The 22,344-nt window shown below is 39.4% G+C and overlaps 1 protein-coding gene across 2 annotated transcripts; it reads right to left on the bottom strand.

Moving 5' to 3' along the window:
• Positions 1-8,231: 8,231 nt before the first annotated feature.
• SPA17 (sperm autoantigenic protein 17) lies at positions 8,232-22,324 on the bottom strand. Of its 2 annotated transcripts, NM_001076440.2 has the most exon segments (5): positions 8,232-8,542; positions 12,173-12,247; positions 15,121-15,191; positions 20,989-21,169; positions 22,268-22,324. In NM_001076440.2, coding segments are annotated over 4 exon segments (444 nt in total). In that variant the 5' UTR covers positions 21,143-21,169; positions 22,268-22,324; the 3' UTR covers positions 8,232-8,398.
• Positions 22,325-22,344: the final 20 nt, after the last annotated feature.

Here is a 22,344-nt window from a genome sequence, read left to right as displayed (position 1 = left end):
AGGTGGTGTCCAGCTCTCTGTGACCCTGTGGACTATACAGTCCATGGAATTCTGGACTGTATACTGGAGTGGGCAGTTGTTCCCTTCTCCAGGGGATCTTCCCAATCCAGGGATCAAACCGAGGTCTCCCGCATTGCAGTTGGATTCTTTACCAGCTGAGCCACCAAGGAAGCCCTAATCAGCTATACTTCAATATAAAAGAAAAGTTTAAAATGGAATAAAAAAGTAAAGGGGATTAATTGGCTCAAACAAGTAGAAAGTCCTTGGACTTCAGCTTTGATTCAGCAGGTCATTGACCTAACACCATCAGTAAAGGGACAGATACTGTGTCTTTCCACTTTTTTGCTCTACTTCCTACCAGGTCAGTTTTATTCTAAACTTGTTTCCCTCTCAAGCGCATGACATTTTTAATGCCTAATTCAGGATTTCTTGAACTTGACACTAGTGACATTTGGGTTGTCTAATTTGGGAATGTGGGGGTCTGTCTTGAGCACTGTAGGATGGTAAGAAGTATGTGGAGAGAGGAGCCTGGTGGGCTACAGTCCATGGGGTCACAAAGAGTCAGACAGGACTGAGCGACTAACTCTAACACTAACAAGAAGCATTCTGGGCTCTACCCATTAGGTACAAACAGCAGAAATCCTCCCCACACTGAGCTGTGACAACCAAATGTCTCCAGACATTGTCCGATGTCTCCTGGGGCGAAATCACCCCTGGTTGAGAGCTTCTCTCCTAATTAGATAGGCTTAAATCGCATCACATGTCTGGTCTTGGAATAATAAGAGTCGCCTGAAAGGATGAAGGTGCTAATTGGCTTAAGTGGATCTGGATTTATTTCTAGAGCAGGCTCAGCCTTTGGTCTGTGTTGACAACAGGTAGACACTGAAAAGAAGATCTAGGTGAGAGCAGAAAGGAGGACGGTGGAGATGATTCTGAACAGTTAAACGGCTCCCCCAAACAATCTGATATGAAGCCCAAAGTGACAGCTGAGCGACCTTTGCTACTCTTTCCCACTTTAATATTCAATTGTCAATTAAAGGTAAGCCTTCACCAAGCTCTTCCATTGTAATAGAAAGAGGAAAGATGGATGAATAGAGAAACTCGTGCATACATACAATGGAATATTATTCAGCCTCAGGATTTTCAGCAGGAAATTTGCAACAGCATGGGTAAATCTGGAGGACATTATGGGAAGTGAAATAAGGCAATCACAGAAGGAAAAATGCTACATGATTCCACTGGTATGAGGTATTAATACTAACTAAACTTATAGAATTTACTAAACTAATAGAGTTTTGCCAAGAAAATGCACTGGTCATAGCAAACACCCTCTTCCAACAACACAAGAGAAGACTCTACACATGGGCATCACCAGATGGTCAACACCGAAATCAGATTGATTATATTCTTTGCAGCCAAAGATGGGGACGCTCTATACAGTCAACAAAAACAAGACCAGGAGCTGACTGTGGCTCAGATCATGAACTCCTTATTACCAAATTCAGACTGAAATTGAAGAAAGTAGGGAAAACCACTAGACCATTCAGGTATGACCTAAATCAAATCCCTTATGATTATACAGTGGAAGTGAAGAAATAGATTTAAGGGCCTAGATCTGATAGAGTGCCTGATGAACTATGGACAGAGGTTCCTGACATTGTAGAGGAGACAGGGATCAAGACCATTCCCATGGAAAAGAAATGCAAAAAAAGCAAAATGGCTGTCTGGGGAGGCCTTACAAATAGCTGTGAAAGGAAGAGAAGAGAAGCGAAAAGCAAAGGAGAAAAGGAAAGATATAAACATCTGAATGCAGAGTTCCAAAGAATAGCAAGAAGAGATAAGAAAGCCTTCCTCAGCGATCAATGCAAAGAAATAGAGGAAAACAACAGAATGGGAAAGACTAGGGATCTCTTCAAGAAAATTAGAGATACCAAGGGAACATTTCATGCAAAGATGGGCTCGATAAAGGACAGAAATGGTATGGACCTAACAGAAGCAGAAGATATTAAGAAGAGGTGGCAAGAATACACAGAACTGTACAAAAAAGATCTTCATGACCCAGATAATCACGATGGTGTGATCACTCACCTAGAGCCAGACATCCTGGAATGTGAAGTCAAGTGGGCCTTAGAAAGCATCACTATGAACAAAGCTAGTGGAGGTGATGGAATTCCAGTTGAGCTATTTCAAATCCTGAAAGATGATGCTGTGAAAGTGCTTCACTCAATATGGCAGCAAATTTGGAAAACTCAGCAGTGGCCACAGGACTGGAAAAGGTCAGTTTTCATTCCAATCCCAAAGAAAGGCTATGCCAAAGAATGCTCAAACTATCGCACAATTGCACTCATCTCACGCGCTAGTAAAGTAATGCTCAAAATTCTCCAAGACAGGCTTCTGCAATACATGAACCATGAACTTCCTGATGTTCAAGCTGGTTTTAGAAAAGGCAGAGGAACCAGAGATCAAATTGCCAACATCCGCTGGATCATGGAAAAAGCAAGAGAGTTCCAGAAAAACATCTATTTCTGCTTTATTGACTATGCCAAAGCCTTTGACTGTGTGGATCACGATAAACTGTGGGAAATTCTGAAAGAGATGGGAATACCAGACCACCTGACCTGCTTCTTGAGAAATCTGTATGCAGGTCAGGAAGCAACAGTTAGAACTGGATATGGAACAACAGACTGGTTCCAAATAGGAAAAGGAATACGTCAAGGCTATATATTGTCACCCTACTTATTTAACTTATATGCAGAGTACATCATGAGAAATGCTGGACTGGAGGAAGCACAAGCTGGAATCAAGATTGCCGGGGAAATATCAATAACCTCATAAGGGTGGTGCAGATGACGCCACCCTTATGGCAGAAAGTGAAGAGGAACTAAAAAGCCTCTTGATGAAAGTGAAAGAGGAGAGTGAAAAAGTTGGCTTAAAGCTCAACATTCAGAAAACAAAGATCATGGCATCCAGTCCCATCACTTCATGGGAAATAGATGGGGAAACAGTGGAAACAGTGTCAGACTTTATTTTTTGGGGCTCCAAAATTACTGCAGATGGTGACTTCAGCCATGAAATTAAAAGATGCTTACTCCTTGGAAGGAAAGTTATGACTAACCTAGATAGCATATTCAAAAGCAGAGACATTACTTTGCCAACAAAGGTACAACAAGGCTATGGTTTTTCCTGTGGTCATGTATGGATGTGAGAGTTGGACTGTGAAGAAAGCTGAGCACCGAACAATTGATGCTTTTGAACTGTGGTGTTGGAGAAGACTCTTGAGAGTCCCTTGGACTGCAAGGAGATCCAACCAGTCCATTCTGAAGGAGATCAGTCCTGGGTGTTCTTTGGAAGGACTGATGCTAAAGCTGAAACTCCAGTGCGTTGGCCACCTCATGCGAAGAGTTGACTCATTGGAAAAGACTCTGATGCTGGGAGGGATTGGGGGCAGGAGGAGAAGGGGACGTCAGAGGATGAGATGGCTGGATGGCATCACCGACTCAATGGATGTGAGTGTGGGTGAACTCCGGGAGTTGGTGATCGACAGGGAGGCCTGGCGTGCTGCAATTTATGTGGTCGTAGAGTCGGACAAGACTGAGCGACTCAACTGAACTGAACATTCAGGACTGATATCTGTTAGGATGGTAGGGACGCAGGACTGGATAGGACTGTGATAAAATTGCAATACAAGCTCAGTCAATACTGTGACTGAGAGCTGGGATGGCCCTGCAGGGTTGCCTCATTTTGAGACAAAAGGCCAAGCCCTTGTACCACAGCGGTGACTAGTCAGTAGACACAAGCTGCCTTGAGGGAGAGTGTAACCTGGACTGAAGTAGCTCGTACTTACTGCTGAAGGCTTAAGTTAGCGAAGTCATCTAAAAGCAAGCAATCTAAACTCACCATCAAGATTGTTTACCGTATTGTTAGGTCTCCAGGCAAGCATTCTATTGTCTCAAAAGCAAGTTTTCTGATAGATTGCAAAATTGGTTTAAGGCTGGATTTATCAAACTGAGCCCTACTTTTTAAAAAAATAATTTTTATTTGTATATTTTTGGCTGTGCTTGGTTTTCATTGCTCCGTGGGCTTTTTTCTAGTTGCAGTGAGTGGGGGCTACTCTTTTTTGCGGTGTGTGGGCTTCTCATTGGGGTGGCTTCTTTTATTGCAGCACACAGGCTGTAGGGCACACAGGCTTCAGTAGGTGCAGCTCCCAGTCTCTAGAGCGCAGGTTCAATAGTTGTGGGTCTTTGGCTTCGTTGCTTCACTGCATGTGAGATTCTCCTGGACCAGGAATCGAACCTGTGTCTCCTGCATTTGCAGGCAGATCTTTTACCACTGAACCACCAGGGAAGCCCTGAGCCCTACTTCTTAGTAATATCATTTCAATGGAATAAAATGCCTTCATTCTTGGTCAGAATCCTCTGAGACAGGAGCCTTCAGCGAGAGAATGATGGCCAATGTTGACGCCTTTTCCTTATATATGACCCCCTTCGGGTAGTGTTGATACACTCCCTCTGGTGATCTCTCGGTTTTGGAGGGTTGACATCCTTTGCCAAGGTGTGTGGTAATGAGTATGGTGGCTGTCCAGATTTTAGTTACTATGACACCACCTGGCAGGCATTTGCTTTTTTTTGCTCCACACAACAGAGACTGGTTACTTCCAAGCACGGTTCATTCATGAAAATAATTTCACATTGTGAAATATTGCATTTTCCATGTTAAGTCTCTTCTGAGAGCCTCACGGGCATAAATAACTGTCAATCCCAGTAGCTATATTTGTCTAAAGTACTTCAGATTTGAAATGTTTATCAACATCATAAATTGATACAAATTGGGTCATGATTATATGCTCCTTAGAGACAGATGGGAAAAATAGGATTAAAAATGAAGAGTGAAAGTTCTTGTCCTGTTTGTAAACTGCTCTTTAGAAATATCCTCATGTCAAGAGAGCTGCATGTGGAAAATTAGTAGCTGGCTCCTGTATGGCCTCTCCTCCTTCCCATAAAATAAGATCATGGGAAAATTTCACAGGAGAGAATCCCACAGTTTGAAGAAAATATAGTACCCGCTGAAATGTTTTCAAATGTTACGAAACTCAAAGTCAAGTTGTTTTGAGGTACAGAGAGGAATGATTGGGTGGATTTTATTGAGAAATTAGGGAAGTAAGTATTTATTTTGCTTTAGAAAAATGACAAAAGTGAATGATATTACTGAGTGTGGAAAATTATTAAACATTGAAAGAAATGTTGTTTAATTAGCAAATTGTGACACTGATGCATGTTCTAAAATATTTTTTTAAATGCAGCACTTTAAAATGAAGATTATTTTAAACTAAAGTGTTCTGGGAAATTCCCTGGAGATCTAATGGTTAACTATAAGCTTCGACTACAGGGGGCACGAACTCAATCCCTGGTTTGGGAACTAAGATCCTGCATGCCATGGCAGGGCCAAAATTTTTTTTTAATTTAAAAATTTAAAAAGTTAAAGTATCTTGGACTAGAATAACTGTATGAAAAGGCAAACACATTTTGTTATAGAAAATCTAATCTGACTTAAAAAAAAAAAGAATGATACCTGTTTAGGCACAGAATCATAGCAACAATCAGATTCTTAATCTGGGCCTCATTTCTCACTCATAGAAACACTGATCGAGCTCTGTACACAGGACAACAGAGAACATGTCCCTCCAGATGATATTGGACTTACATTTACTGAAAAGGACGGACTGATGATCTTGACAGAAGACTCTTTTTCTCTAGATAGTGTTCATATGAAACGTTAATATGAACGTTTTATGAAAAATGAATGTTCACAGACTCTCACACGCAGCCTCCCACAGAACAACATTTTGCGTGTGTTTTAAAAAAACAGTTTGCTTTTTCTCTCTCACATGATCTTCATCTTCTCCTAGAATCCAAAGCTCTTTCTTTTGGGAGGTTCCCCTGTCTGCATCGGACAGCTCCAAGGAACACCCGTTCAGATTGCAATTTCTGTGGCAGGCGATTTAAATCCCTGCAGGTCTGTGTTTGTTAAGCTCTCATTCACTGTTTTAACTATTTCCTTTTTTTCTCGATACTTCCCCAGCCTTTGCTTGTGACAGATAGGCAGTACAGGCGTAGTGAGAAGCCCTGTGGATTCAAATATTGTGAAGGGTATTGTTTGCTGTCCAGCACCCACTATTCCTTTCCCCTGACAGTATTACTCTATTTCCTGTAAGGGACTTCAAACTGCCTTGAAATTCAGCCAGGTGACCTCTTACTCCACGGGAGTGTTATGAGCGAAAGCCTGGAATATTCTCCTCTGTTGGTTTTTCCTGCTTGTGCTTCTGTGACCACCATGAGAAGAACATGCCCCAGGTAGTGTTTTCAGCCTAGGCTCTGAATAGGAGATGTGAAACAAAGGGACTGCAGATGACTCTTGGGCTCACAGCTGGAAGCAGACCTTCCACAGCCAACCCACAAAGCTTTAGCTTACAGCAGACCTGAACTTGCTCTTGAGCCTAAAGTCCAGCCCAGCCAGCCCAGCTCGCTTCCCAGGTGGTTCTAGAGGTAAAGAATCTGCCTGCCAGTGCAGGAGATGTAAGAGACATGGGTTCCATCCCTGGGTTGGGAAGATCCCCTGGAGGAGGGCATGGCAACCCACTCCAGTATTCTTACTTGGAGAATCCCATGGACAGAGGAGCCTGACAGGCTATAGTCCATGGGGTCACGAAGAGTTGGACACGAGTGAGCATGAGAAAAAATGTTTGAAATCATTGAATTTGGAGTGGGTTGTACAGCATTAGTGTGTCAATGACCAAGATAGAGGGAACTGTGATGCGTCATGAGAGACATGATGGGAACTAGAACCAGGGTGGCAACAACAGAAGTGGTTAGATGGCGGGTAATTTTAGCCATAGAGTCTACAGATTTTGCTGACAGATTGTAAACGAGGACTCCTGTGCCACACCTAAAACCTGATGCAGCCATAAATAAGTGAATAATATACTAAAAAAAAAAAAAAAAAGCCAAGACTGGACGGGATCCACGAGTAAGTGTGATCACTTGAAAACAGGTCCAAGGACTAAGGTTGGGGGCATTTTGTATTTGGTGGCTGAGATGTTGACGAATTAGCAGCAGAGAAGATTGAAAAGGAGCAGCCAGAGAGATAAGAAGAAAATCAAACACATGCTAATAAAGTTAATTCATATGCCTTGTCCTAACACTGCCACCATTTCTTTCTTTTCCTCCTTCACCAAAAATATTACCATCCCTAGATGTGTCTGTGTATGCGTGTGTGTGTCTGCGTGTACACTGACTACACAGAAGACACAGTTTTAATCACTTCCCATGTATAATAGAATTGTTGAAAAAGTTAACTGGCATCTTATTTTGCCCTGTTATATATTCACTAGGGAAAAAGTCTTTGTCTCTTAAATCAGGCAGAACATTACCTTAGTCTGCTGATAGATGGCAACAGCACCAATTAAAAGATAAGACTCCATTTTCTCTCCGTTTTATTCTGGGAAGGGAACTGCAAGTTTGGGCCTAAGGCATGAACCCTGCAGTCTTTTTGATATTCAAGGGTGGGGAAGTCTCAAAAAAGGAAAACTAAACTTTCTGAAAATAAGGCCCTGAGATCCTGAGTGGTTCACTGAAAAATAAAAGGCATGGGCTCCTGAGTTTGTGAAACATGTATTATCATTTACAATTTAAAGAAACTTGGGAAATTTTAGCTAAAGAACAGAGCATCTATGACATTATGAAAAGTTTTGTTTTTTTGCAAATATTATACATTAGTCTAGTTCTGTGCAGTTCTGGAAAGCAAGACAAAAGGAGAAAAAAAAAAAACAACAAACCGCCAGCTGCATGAGCAGATGTTTACTACTAAGTCCTAGCCCATGAATTGTGCTCAATACATTTTTTCAATAAAAGATTGTCTGCATGCACGATAAATGAAAACCAGTGAGTGAAACTTCCAGGGAGACAGGGCTTTGACTCAGTTTATCTTTCTAATAAATTTGAGTTACTCAAAAACTAAATGGACTATTCTAGAAAGGCAGCGAAATTCTCTACTACTGGGAGTAAAACAAGAGACAAAGGATTATTTTTCAGGGATGTGATAGAGAATATTTATTCATTAGATAATGGTTAGGCCAGACACTCTAAATCCAGCTTTGTAACTCTAAATCCAAGGGCCTCTAGACTTGGGAGAAGTATAAATAAGACTCATGATATCAGAGAAATCTTCAAGAGGCATGTGTTCAATGGCATGTTTATTAAACAAATGCTCACGACAGATTTTTCACAACAGCAACAAATGTTATTTCATGACATCAAATCTCACTAAGAAAAAAAGACAATCACAACAAGGTTGATGGATTTGGATTTTTTTCTTGTTTTCTGTGGGGGTAAAGCCAGTCTCCTCACTCGTTTTCCTCTGTTTTCTCTTCTTCAAGATCACTCGATTTCATTTTCTTTACCTCCTCTCTGGCTAAGTGTCCCCGGAAGGCTGCCTGGATTTTGAGAGCAGCATTTTCTTCCATGTCCTTGTCTTCTTCAGGAGATTCCTTCCCGGAAAGGAGAACAAGTAAGAGACTTTTAAACATCCCCCATATTTTGATGCCATAAAAATAAATGCCTAAATTTAATCAATTTAGGGATGTAACCGTTAAGATGGGTTGCTTCCATAGCATCATATTGTATATGTACCAAACGCCGTCCCTGTTGTTTAGTCACTAAGTCATGTCCGACTCTTTGCGACCCCAGGGACTATAGCCCTCCAGGCTCCTCTGTCCATGGGATTTCCTAGGCAAGAATACTGGCGTGGGTTGCCATTTCCTTCTCCAGGGGATCTTCCCAACTTAGGGACTGAACCCGTGTCTCCTGCAATGGCAGGCAAATTCTTTACTGCTGAGCCACCAGGGAAGCCCATAGGGGTACCAAATAGTGAACGCCAAAATAGTAGGCATTTTGTTTTGTCAATTTTTGATGTGTCTCTGCAGTAAAAGATTGCTGTCAATTTCTTCCCTTCTGAAATAGCTCCTATTTAACAGCTTCTTATTTAACATTTTTTGGTGGGGGAAATAACTCAGAATCCTTGAAGCAGGGTAAAAATGCCAAGAATAGTAAGTGTGCTGTTCAAAAGAATGGTGATTACACAAGATGGATTAAAGTAAATTCTCAATGATTAGCTAATCAGAACCATATATTTAAAATGAAATGCCACAGAGGAATCTATTTAATGTGACAAAATCAGTTTTAACATGATTAGTTGAATTTTTTGGAGAAGGCAATGGCACCCCACTCCAGTACTCTTGCCTGGAAAATCCCATGGACGGAGGAGCCTGGTGGGCTGCAGTCCATGGGGTCGCTAAGAGTCGGACATGACTGAGCGACTTCACTTTTCACTTTTCACTTTCATGCATTGGAGAAGGAAATGGCAACCCACTCCAGTGTTCTTGCCTGGAGAATCCCAGGGACGGGGGAGCCTGGTGGGCTGCCGTCTATGGGGTAGCACAGAGTTGGACATGACTGAAGCGACTTAGCAGCAGCAGCAGCAGTTGAATTTTTACATATAGTTTCCTTCTTTAAAAAAAACAGGTATAATTTACAGATAGTGAAATGCACACATCTTCAGTGTACAGGTCAATAGACATACAGCTTTTAATATATTTTTAAAATTTTAAAAGTGATACATATATATTTAAAAACTTAAATACAATGGTAGTGAAGGTTTTCTCTGTTTTACAAAGTTCTATACCTAAGACATAACTGTTATTATAGGTGAAGTAAATATAACCTTATAAAATTTCTCTATATATCAAATGTAATCATATGGGTATATATTTGCCTTTTTATTTAAAGAAATGAGATCATGCTAATCACAATGTTCTGCAACTACTTTTTCCACGTGACAATGAATCTTGCCTCTCTTTTTCTATGTTATTCACTACATAATTCTGCCCACTTTTTAATGGCACCATTGTATTCCATTGCATTAATGTACTTTGATTAATTTACTCATTTTCCTACTAATGGACCTTTGGGCTAATTTAAACCCCTTCTCCCCCGATGACAAACAGGCAAATCCAGCTCTTGAAATTTATTAAAATGCAAACAGATTGGTATAAAATTCTCTGAGATGATACCCTAACATAGGCAAAAGAATTATGCTGAAGTTAGAAATCAATGGGACCAAAATTCAAAGTCAAAAAATCTCTGTAAGAGCATCTAATTAGAGATGTAAGGAAAGGATACTCCCTCCCTTATTTCCTGACCTCCCAGTGTATCTTGTGCTCGTGTTAAGCAGATGGAGTTGCACTGAAATAAATTATAAAGGTTATAAGGAAAACTCTCACCCCTGTGGGGAGGGGGATGCCCATTCTGGGTGTCAATTATTGGGTAATTAACTGGGACATTAATATGTGAAAAGAAATTCAGAAGTCTGGCCTTTAACACTGTAGACAGTGAGTTCTTCTCACTAGGCTTGGTCCTCTTGGATCTGGACAATGAAGCATATAGGCAGTGATATGTTTATAGTAAATGTTTAACAACTGGCTCTTCAAAAAAAACAGTCCTGATCTGTAGTATTTATGATGATCTTAATACTCCCACTATAGCTGATTTCAAATATCAAAGTGATATTTGGGGTGGTGTAGATATGTGCACAACTGTCTCTTAACAGCTAGCTTTAGCACACCACTGAATATAAGCATTTTGAGGGTGGACAGAGCCTAACCCACCATTGCTTGGATGTAGGCCATCAGGCAGAATTTTGTAGAGTGAAATTCATGGAAGATGAGTAGGACTCACTGAGTGAAGCCATTTAATTTGACTGTAATAAGTAATTCCCCATGAGAATAATTTCCCCATAACAAATTTCCTTTGTTATGTCTGAACCTTTGCCACTGTGTGGTGGGGACAGCCTTGATTAGTGAAAAGTTCCCCGAGTGGAAGAGGAATCTGAAGGATCAAGGCTGAGACTGTGAATTCGGTCTGTTCTTCTCCTTCGGGAGATTTTCCCCATCTGTTGACAATCTTGGAAAATAAGATTTTCTTTATAAGGGGAAGAATAGTTTTCTTTATAAGAGGCAGGGCTAAAAATGATCCAGCAGTTAGTACATCACTGTTGCTAGTTATCTAGAAAGCAAAATCATTATTTTCAGTTCAGTTCAGTTCAGTCACTCAGTCATGTCTGACTCTTTGCGACCCCATGAATTGCAGCACCCCAGGCCTCCCTGTTCATCACCAACTCCCGGAGTCCACCCAAACCCATGTCCATTGAGTTGGTGATGCCATCCAACCATCTTATCCTGTCGTCCCTTCTCCTCCTGCCCTCAATCTTTCCCAGCATCGGGGTCTTTCCAAATGAGTCAGCTCTCTGCATCAGGTGACTAAAGTATTGGACTTTCAGCTTCAACATCAGTCCTTCCAATGAACACCCAGGACTGATCTCCTTTAGAATGGACTGGTTGGATCTCCTTGCAATCCAAGGGACTCTCAGGAGTCTTCTCCAACACCACAGTTCAAAAGCATCAATTCTTCGGTGCTCAGCTTTCTTCACAGTCCAACTCTCACATCCATACATGACCACTGGAAAAACCATAGCCTTGATTAGACCGATCTTTGTTGACAAAGTAAGTCTCTGCTTTTTAATATGCTGTCTAGGTTGGTCATAACTTTCCTTCCAAGGAGCAAGCGTCTTTTAATTTCATGGCTGCAATCACCATGTGCAGTGATTTTGGAGCCCAGAAAAATAGTCTGCCACTGTTTCCACTGTCTCCCCATCTATCTAAGTGATTGGACCAGATGCCATGATCTTTGTTTTCTGAATGTTGAGCTTTAAGCCAACTTTTTCACTCCTCTTTCACTTTCATCAAGAGTCTCTTTAGTTCTTCTTCACTTCTGCCATAAGGGTGGTGTCATCTGCATATTTGAGGTTATTGATATTTCTCCCGGGAATCTTGATCCCAGCTTCTGCTTCATCTAGCCCAGTGTTTCTCATGATGTACTCTGCATATACGTTAAATAAGCAGGGTGACAATATACAGCCTTGATGTACTCCTTTTCCTATTTGGAACCAGTCTGTTGTTCCATGTCCAGTTCTAACTGTTGCTTCCTGACCTGCATACAGGTTTCTCATTAAGTCATTTTTTTTTTTTGTAGGAACCCAACAGTACATGGAAAATATAACTTACTAAGGCTGTCTTCTCTTTCACAGATGTCTGAGAATTTTCTTTTCCAGGCTCATGTTTTTCAGGTGATTCTTGCTCCTGGAGAGAGGGGAGAGGTCCAAATAGGTAATGTTTCCAAAACAATAAAGTCTTGGATCAAACTCTTTAAAGGTGATTAAAGATTAAATTATTGATAAGTACTAGAAATTAAATACATATTTTTAAACAAGGAAAGCCGGTTGGATAGAAAAAGAAAACTCTCAAGGGAATAGCAAAACAAATATTAAAGACCAAGGAACTGGTTAAAAAAAGTTTGACCTTCTGCTTTTGGAATGTGTGTAATATTGTTTTATATTGAAACCAAGCCATTGTCTTATACTAAAACTTCATATGATGCTGTAATGAACCTTGAACAAAGAATAAAAAAGAGATGCCAACAGTTCCTCAAATAGGAATGAAATAAATCCTATTTTGTTCCATAATGTGAAGCCAAGTAGACTTTTTAATGAAGTTTGTAAATTAAAAACTAAGTCAAAGAAGTAAGTTTTGCTGTGGGGAAGGATTTAAATAGAAAAAAAGGAAACCAGTTCTATCTTGACATGGTTACCGAAATCTTCCTCCAGAAGAGGAGCATTGTTAATTCACAAACTATGGGAAGAGCTTCTTTAATTCATAAAACATAAATTTAAGGACTTATAAGCTAATCAAATAAAGCCTTTAGAATTCAAGAGAAGAAAAAATACTCTAAAATTGCTATGTGACTTAAGATTTAAAAATTTTCAACATTATTCCTTTGCTTTCAATAAAACAGGAACACAGAAAATCTAGTTAGATGGAAAAAAAAGAACACCTCTGTGTCTGGCAGGCACAAATGGATGGAACTTCACTTTTGAACTCACAGAATAAGTCTCAGTGCGATTTGCCCAGAAAATCCCCCAAATCTACTCTGTAACATTATCAAAATTTGACCTTTGCTTACTAATTCTAGTACCTGATGATGCTTCATGGCTAATGTATTATCACAGTTGTCTAAAGTAGTGTTTCTCAGACTACATCCAGGTTCTGGCGTATCTACAAGTTATGTGGATCTTGTTAAAATTTAACTTCTGATTTGGTAGACCTGGGGTAGAGCCTGAATTTCCACCAAGTTCCAAGTTGGTGCCAAAGACGCTGGATCACACATGGCCTTTTTCAACCAGTGTTCCTCATTGGAGTCACAGAACATAGAATGCTTTAAGTGATTATTTTCTCAATTTTCCCAAGGATGGTACATAAACATAATCAGTCTAGATACAAAGGAGAGACATTGATTCCTGACATGCAATGGATGCCTTAGGCTTAGGGCTTAATTATCTCGAGGAGCCTCGGTTGAGAAAGACTGGTTCTGAGAATGCTACTGAGAAGAAGACAGGTTCAGACTGAATAGACTGGCTTAATAGAGAAGGCTCTCAGATCAGATCAGTCGCTCAGTCGTGTCTGACTCTTTGCGACCCCATGAATCGCAGCACACCAGGCCTCCCTGTCCATCTCCAACTCCCGGAGTTCACTCAGACTCACGTCCATCGAGTTGGTGATGCTATCCAGCCATCTCATCCTCTGTCGTCCCCTTCTCCTCCTGCCCCCAATCCCTCCCAGCATCAGGGTCTTTTCCAATGAGTCAACTCTTCACATGAGGTGGCCAAAGTACTGGAGTTTCAGCTTTACCATCATTCCTTCCAAAGAAATCCCAGGGCTGATCTCCTTCAGAATGGACTGGTTGGATCTCCTTGCAGTCCAAGGGACTCTCAAGAGTCTTCTCCAACACCACAGTTCAAAAGCATCAATTCTTCGGCACTCAGCCTTCTTCACAGTCCAACTCTCACATCCATACATGACCACAGGAAAAACCATAGCCTTGACTAGACAGACGAACCTTTGTTGGCAAAGTAATGTCTCTGCTTTTGAATATGCTATCTAGGTTGGTCATAACTTTCCTTCCAAGGAGTAAGCGTCTTTTAATTTCATGACTGCAGTCACCATCTGTAGTGATTTTGGAGCCCAGAAAAACAAAGTCTGACACTGTTTCCCCATCTATTTCCCATGAAGTGATGGGACCGGATGCCATGATCTTCATTTTCTGAATGTTGAGCTTTAAGCCAACTTTTTCACTCTCCACTTTCACTTTCATCAGGAGGCTTTTGAGTTCCTCTTCACTTTCTGCCATAAGGGTGGTGTCATCTGCATATCTGAGGTGATTGATATTTCTCCCGGCAATCTTGATTCCAGCTTGTGTTTCTTCCAGTCCAGCGTTTCTCATGATGTATTCTGCATATAAGTTAAATAAACAGGGTGACAATATACAGCCTTGACGAACTCCTTTTCCTATTTGGAACCAGTCTGTTGTTCCATGTCCAGTTCTAATTGTTGCTTCCTGACCTGCATACAAATTTCTCAAGAGGCAGATCAGGTGGTCTGGTATTCCCATCTCTTGATGAATTTTCCACAGTTTATTGTGATCCACACAGTCAAAGGCTTTGGAAGGCTCTAGACCATCTTTAATTCTAATCAGTCTTTTGTAAGATATCAACAATAATGAATAATTGTTTTATTTTATGTATTTTATTTTATGAAATAGCGTTCATTAATTCAACCACTGTTTATTGCACAGCTGCTATTGATAAGCACTGTGATACTCAATAACATTTGCACAATAACTGAAAGTAATCATTCTATCTCTTTCAAGTACATTTTTCCTGTTGATCATCTGTAAATTTTTTTTTTTGGATCATCTGTAAATTTAAGCTAAGTATGGTACACGATTCAGATACCTTAGAAAAGAATTTATTTCCAGAAAGAATAGCACAATTAAAAAGATTTCATAAGATATTTGTAATGCCTTTCACAATATTCATGATTATGGGCAATCCCAAGGATGTCTGTATTGGAGACAGAGAGAAGTATTAACCAAATCCAAAAGCTTATCGGGACCATACCTTGAATGCATGGTTGTTATAGAAGCGGTCATCAACCTTAGCCCCCCATTCTGCTGGATCAAAGCTGGTTTCTAAATAATAAAAATATAATTCCAGACTTAGTTTGAAGTTCATTAAAGTAAATGCAGACTAGTAACATAAAATGCTTTCTTTTTGAAATTATAGGTCCTTTATTTACCCTTGAAAATTTTATTGACATTGTACAGAGCCTAGTGCTGTGGATATAACCAGTGATGATGATGAATTAAACACCAGATGAACCCTTGAGGATATTTAGAAAAGCAGTTAAAAAACCTACTTGATGCTTTCATATAAGTTATAATAAAATGGGAATGGTAGAGAACAAATGCCAATACTTAAATATCAGTATAGAAATGTATTACTATATACTTATAGAAACTTATTATGTATTAGTAAACATAAGAAAAATGTATAAAAAGAAATGGTGAATAGTGAGGAAATTTGGAGAAATGAAAGAGGGGAGAAGTTTTTTCTTAAAAAAAAGTAGGCATATTATGTAGTCAGGTAGACAGAAGTATTTATATTTAAATAGAATTTTTCTTTAACTTTTCATTATGAAGTATTTCAGGCTTAGAAAGTAGAGAGAATAATATAACAAATTTCCAAGTGCACATTACTCAGATTCAATAATTACAAGCTCATGATTGATCTTATTTTATTTGTAACTTCATTCATTTTCCTGCCCTTTCTTCTGATTATTTTCAAGCCAATCCCAAGCATCTTATTACTTCATCTATAAATACTTGCATCAGCATGCATCTCTGAGATATAAAGCCATAATGCCATTATCATGCCTAAAAATAATAGCAATAATTCCTTAATACCATCAAATATCCAAATTCCTCCCATTATCTAGTATTGCTTGTGCTCAGCTGCTCAGTCGTGTCCCACTCTTTGCAACCCCACTGACTGTGGCCCGTCAGTCTCCTCTGTCCAGCGAATTTTCCAGCCAAAGCTACTGTAGTGGGTTGCCACTTCCTACTCTAGGGCATCTTCCCGACCCAGGGATCAAACCCATTATCTCTTGCATCTTCTACTGAGCGACCTAGGAAGCTCCATTATCTAGTGTATTTTTATTTATTTATTTTTACTGTTGATCTGTTCAAATCAGGATCCAAACACACAACCTTTTGCAGTGTCTTTTAAATCCCTTTTAATTGAAACTTCCCTATCTCCCACCCCACATTTTTTCCTTCCCATTTATTTATTGAGGAAATTAAGTCATTTTTCCTTTGGAGTTTTCCACAGTTTGGATATTTCTAATTCCATTCCCATTATAATTTTTTAACAAGTTCCTCTGCCTTTGAACTTCCTGTATATTTCCAGTTAGATCTACAGGTTTGATCTGATTCAGGTTTGATTTTTTTTTTTCCCAAGAATACTTTATAGGTAGCATGGTATAATTCTGTTAGGAAATATATATCTGGTTGTTTCTCTTTTTCAGTTTTTATGGGCCCATTGATGACTCGCTTAGATAATTTCTTTAGGGATTGCAAAATGGCAGTGTTCAATTTGATTATTACTTCTCTATTTCTGGAGTATGCAACAAAAAATACTTTACCTATTTGGTTACTCTGAAATACAGTTCTTACAGTAAAGGCAGGTTAGAGGTTTGACTATTTACCAATTTTTAGATTAATAAGTAAGTTCCTTAGGATATCTCACGGAGTTTTTTGTTGTTGTTTGTTTTGCTTTCCAGTAAATAATTATGAACTAATGAACATTTAAGAAATGGAATGAATTTCAATCCCCTGCATTTATTCATCTTGCTGCTGCTGCTGCTGCTGCTGCTAAGTCGCTTCAGTCGTGTCTGACTCTGTGCGATCCCATAGATGGCAGCCCACCAGGCTCCCCCGTCCCTGGGATTCTCCAGGCAAGAACACTGGAGTGGGTTGCCATTTCCTTCTCCAATGCAGGAAAGTGAAAAGTGAAAGGGAAGTTGCTCAGTCGTGTCCGACTCCTAGTGACCCCATGGACTGCAGCCCACCAGGCTCCTCTGTCCACGGGATTTTCCCGGCAAAAGTACTGGAGTGGGGTGCCATTGCCTTCTCCGTTATTCATCTTACTGATGTTCTAATTGTCCCAAATTGGGCAGTATGAGCTTATTCAGGTGTTCAGATGTTCCTGAGTCCTATGGAAACAACTCTAATAACCTTTGATAGCTTTCTTACTTGCCGGTACAACAAGGTGATGAGGCTAATCTTGCATACTTTCTGGTCAGTTCACAGGATTGGTTAGTTCTCCAGGAAGCCCTGGTTTTTGGAAAACTGTAGTTAGAAGCCACAATCTAGGGACAAAGGGCTCACTGATACTGGGCTGGTCATTGTTTTGAGGCCTTTAAAAAAGTGTATAGAGCTAGAAAATAATATTGTCTTTTTTTAAAGAGAAAATACACCATGAAATCACACTGACACTTTTCAATTCAAATTTAGAATTATGGGAGTTTATTAACTTCTTTCATTTTTATATTTGTATGTACTTTTTCTTACACTAAAAATCCTATTCCTAATACCAATAGGATAGTTAATTATTTGCTATGTCCTACAATGTATAAAAACTTTGAAATAACTACACTGTAATATTATTAACAGTGATAGATGAAAACAATTAAATATATTTTTTTAACATCATTTTGTTTTTAGGCTATATCCATCAGGAATGCACAAAGCACTGGGTTATAAAGTAACGTGAAATAATCCTTTTTCTGTGGTCATGTTACCCATTTAATACTAGTTAGGTTCATTTATTTCATTTTGCTTCTAAATTTAGAAATTGCTGAACAATTTTAATTCTGTTTTTATAACTATGTTAAACATACATGATTTGATTTAAGATACAGTCAGAGAAGTCTAGCTTCTATGCTATTCCCTCCACTCTTCCTTCTCCTGCTAGGGGTAAAAAATAATTTTTAGAAAGATTTATTCTCCATTTAAAAATATAAATGAACAGTTATGTATTCATATCAATACCTCTGTTAGATAATTGGTACATACTAAACATGTTTTCTTCTATCTTACTTTTTTCACTTAATATGCCCTGAAGATCACTCTATAGCATCATAGAAATCTTCCTCATTTCATTTTTGCTTGTTTTTTTATAGCTGCACGTTTATCAGTAGTGTAGACTTACTCAAGTTTATTTTAAAAAATCCCCTATGATGAATATTTGGGTTGCTTCCTCAAGTAACAATACAATGAAAAGTGAATAAAATACAGGTCAAAGGTAAAAATAGATGTAATTTGGTAGATATTGCTAAGTCCCCTTCTTGGGGTTGTTATCATTTTGCATCTCCTCCAGCAATGTATATGAGTGCTTATTTCCTCTCTAGTGTTGCCTATAATAAACTGGCACACTTTTGGCTTTTTGTCAACTTGATGAATGGAGTCCTGTTGGTGGGTGGTGGAACTTCAGTCTAGTTTTGGTTTGGGCTTCTGTTATTCTGTTATCATTGGTTATTTTGAATACATTTTCATATGTTGAGGGTGAGTCATTTACACTTATTTTTGTGCAAATTGTCTGCTCACATCACTTGCCCGTTTTTATTATAAGGTTGTTGTTTTCTTCTCATGATTTTGACATACTTTTTATTCACTACATTTATTAACCCACTGTAATAGAATTTGCAAATTTTTTTTCTGTCATTTGTAGTTTTCTTTCCCATGTGGTGATTTTTGTAAAAGTAAAAATCTATTTCTATGTTGCCAATTTTATCAATATTTTCTTTAATTGCTTTTGGATTTTTAAAGTATAGTAACTTAGCTAGTAAAAATTTTTCCTCTTTTATGTTACAGAGAAATTAATTCATGCTTTCTTCCAGTATTTGTATGGTTTCATTTTTAAAAATATTTAAATCTCTGATCAATTTGAAACTTTATCCTGGTATATGATATAAGAAATAGATCCAATTTAATCTTTTAACATCTTTATCTTAAGATCATTTGATAAAAGCCCACCTTTTCCCTAGAGGTTTGATATCACTTTATGTCATATACTAAAACATTTCCTGTCACAAAAAAATCTTCAAGAATAAGATGAGTAATTACCTATGAGGAATGCTGGCAAGGGAATTCTTGCACTCTGTGAGAGACTAGGCTAGAGGACTCTTTTTTGTCTTTTTGGACAGGCTAACTTCTGATCCTTGTATCACCTCATTTATATGAGTGGAAATGGGTGTGGTACTTATATTTTTCAAAATAGTTTTACCCATTTTTTATTAGTTAGAAAGTTTGTATTCTGAGACCATTAATCTGAATCACCAGTTACTTTAATTATCATGATCTGGCAACAAATGACTCACATGGTTTTGTAATGGGATGTTTCTGAGGTCTAAAATCAAATAAACAAAAAGACTTTTTAGTCATGAGTTTGTAAAATTAATGTTATAATAATAAAATTAATGTTCACTGCAATTTACCTCTTACTCTAAAGGATTTCTCTTAATAGTTTTTTTAGTGGCATTTAAGTTTCAAATTGGGTAACAAATATTCACACTGACCGGAAATGGAAAAGACCAGCAATTCAGAAAATTGGCAGAGATTCTGAGCTTGGTTAAGGTAGAGCCAAGAGGAGAAGGAGGGGGAGCTATGTAGTGTGTATGGGTTGTTTCAGTTCAAGCCTCAGGTAGCTTTCCTCCCTCTGTAAAATGATTAAAATGGAATGTTTATTTGCTTGTGACTATTTGTTTCTTGTTGTTGTTTAGTCACTAAGCTGTGTCTCTCTGCAACCCCATGAACTGTAGCCTGCCAGACTCCTCTGTCCAAAGGATTTCCCAGGCAATAATACTGGAGTGGGAGCCATCTCCTTCTCCAGGTGATCTTCCTGATGCAGGAACCAGTGTCTCCCGCATAAGCAGGAGGATTCTTTGCCTTTGAGCCACACCACGGGCACCTTTACTACTCTGTTGGAATACTGTTATCAAAAGTAATGACAATAGCTTAAACAAAATGGTTGTTCTAGTCAGCGTTTTTAGTAGAAACTTAATAGCTGAGAATTTGGAAATTTTATTTATGGAAGTGAAGAAACTCTGTTTTGGCTCTCAGCCAAAGAGTTAGCATGAATCTTAGTCTTTGGACAGTATGGGACCTTGGAAATACAGAAAAAGAATATATATTACTTTCCCAAGCTGGAAGTTCACTTTTCAAAGCAGTTTTTCTCTGTATTATTGAGGAACAGTTTCATACACCCCTGCGAATACCAACTTATTTAATCTAAGGAGTATAACATTTTTTTTTTTTTACAACACTTAATACTTTCAAGTTAGGAGAGTCAAAATATAAAGAAAACCGCAAACCCTCCTCCCGGGAAGAAGAGAGAGTCAACTGCCTGGGAGGCAGAGGCACAGTATTCAGGAAAAGAGCTAGGCTGGGTGTTCTCCAGAGCTCCCCTTCCACCCCACCTGTCCATGAGAAATACAAAGCAGGTCTGGGTGATAAACTGGTAACCTTCAATAATGTGAAATAATGTGATTCAAGGCACCCGTGTGTGTTCTAAGCCACTCCAGTTGTGTCAGACTCTTTGCAACCCCATGGACTGTATAGCCTGCCAGGTTCCTCTGTCCATGCGATACTACTAGAGTGGGTTGCCATGCCCTCTTCCGGGGGGGATCTTCCTAACTCAGGGATCGAACCCGTGTCTTTTAACTCTCCTGTATTACTGTATAAAGTTGGGTACTTTACCGCTAGTGCCACCTGGGAAGCCCCCAAAGGCTGTTTCAAATAACAAACTCTTATTTGAAAGCTCCCTGCCTCATAAAGGATTTCTGTGGAATGACGCTGGTCTTAAACAAGTCTCACCATAATCAAACGTTTAGTCGCTCTTTTTTTTAAAGCCTATTTTTATAAAGCTTACTTTCTCTTTTCTCTAGAAGATTCTCAAAATATGCTGCGGCAAAAGCTGGTATATTGTCCGGTTGCTCCCTCAGAATCTCGCGTGTGAGCCCTTCAAGAAGATTTCCAAATCCTTGTGGAATTCGGTAGTGGGTGTTGGAAAACGGAATCGACATCTCCTTGGGAGGAACTGTCTACTGTACCTAGAGATGCATGAAAGAGTTCTGTCTTTAAATTTGTCTCATTTCACTCAGATAATCACAACTAAGACCACAAATTATTTCTGAGACCCCAAATTTCTGGACTTCAATCCTTTCCCCCCCAGTACAATCCAAGTCCGTCAATTTCTTCCAAAGAGTTTTGAACTTTTCCATTATTAGAACATTAAAAATATTTAATAGGTGAAATCATTTTTAAAAAATTACAAAAATCACAGATTTTCACTATTGATACTAAGTACTTTCTCCTCTCTCCCTTTAAAAGGGTAATTTTTCCTATCCCACAGTAATTTAGAGACTGATTGCTAAAAATTCATCTTAAATTGCCGAAAAAAAACCCTGTTTAAGGTGTTAAAAAAAAAAAAAAAAGTAAGTCATTGAAACTACTCTAGCTTGTCGAATGAATATGTTTCGGACTTAAGTCGTTCCCCTGGCTTCCACTTCTGAAGTATGACCTAGGGCGCCTCGTCGAAGCCTCTCTATATTTGTGGAAGAGGCTGTGGGGCGAGAGAGCTGGGGGCAAAGTCAAGACATAGCAATTCCAGCCTCAAAAGGTTTGGGATTCTTACTTTTTTGTTTGTTTGTTTTGTTTTCTCTCTTAGCATACAAGGGCCAAGATAAGGATAGATGCTAAGCAGCGGGTTGGGCTACTGAGTCTGCAAAACACTCAGGGACCTGGCCTGTTTGTGACAGCGTCACTGCCGAATAAGCCCGGAAGTCGTGGTAGGGGTCTCGGTGGGGGTCTAGAAAGCTTAATGAGGCCGAATCTGTGGACTTTCTTCTCCTTCTTCTTCTTCTTTTTTTTTTTTTGACGGAACAGGAGGTGAAGCATTGAATCATTGGTTGTGAGAGGAAGAAACCCTGGACCGATACGGGGAGTGGAGGGCGGTCGGAGAGGGACCACAGGTCTACTGGGGGGCGGGTCGTCGAGATCTGGGATTTCAGACTCGCAAAATGGACTACTGGGTTCCCAGCCTGTCCTCGGCTTCCCAGATTGCGGGAGGGGATCCTGAGAAAATACCAGAGACTAAGGGAAAAGGCGAGGCCTCTATTTCGAAGAGGAAATGGGGTAAACCGCCTCACCTCTCCGTTCTCTTAGAGCTGGAGTCGATGGTTCCGGTTGTTTTTTCTCGTTGCCGGGAAACCGTTTCCTCCCCCGT

The sequence above is a fragment of the Bos taurus genome, chromosome 29 (assembly GCF_002263795.3).
Source record: "Bos taurus isolate L1 Dominette 01449 registration number 42190680 breed Hereford chromosome 29, ARS-UCD2.0, whole genome shotgun sequence".
Taxonomy (NCBI): Eukaryota; Metazoa; Chordata; class Mammalia; order Artiodactyla; family Bovidae; genus Bos; species Bos taurus.
This window is presented reverse-complemented; position numbering and strand designations above follow the sequence as displayed.

What these genes read in the sequence shown, in the direction of transcription:
- SPA17 (XM_005226805.4), bottom strand. Translation starts at nt 21,142, where the DNA reads ATGTCGATTCCGTTTTCCAACACCCACTACCGAATTCCACAAGGATTT. An exon ending in TCTTCTAGAGAAAAGAGAAA is followed by an intron (nt 15,192 to 20,988) that starts GTAAGCTTTATA and finishes TTTATTATTTAG; the next exon opens with AAACCAGCTTTGATCCAGCA. An exon ending in ATAACAACCATGCATTCAAG is followed by an intron (nt 8,543 to 15,120) that starts GTATGGTCCCGA and finishes CTTTCCGGGAAG; the next exon opens with GAATCTCCTGAAGAAGACAA.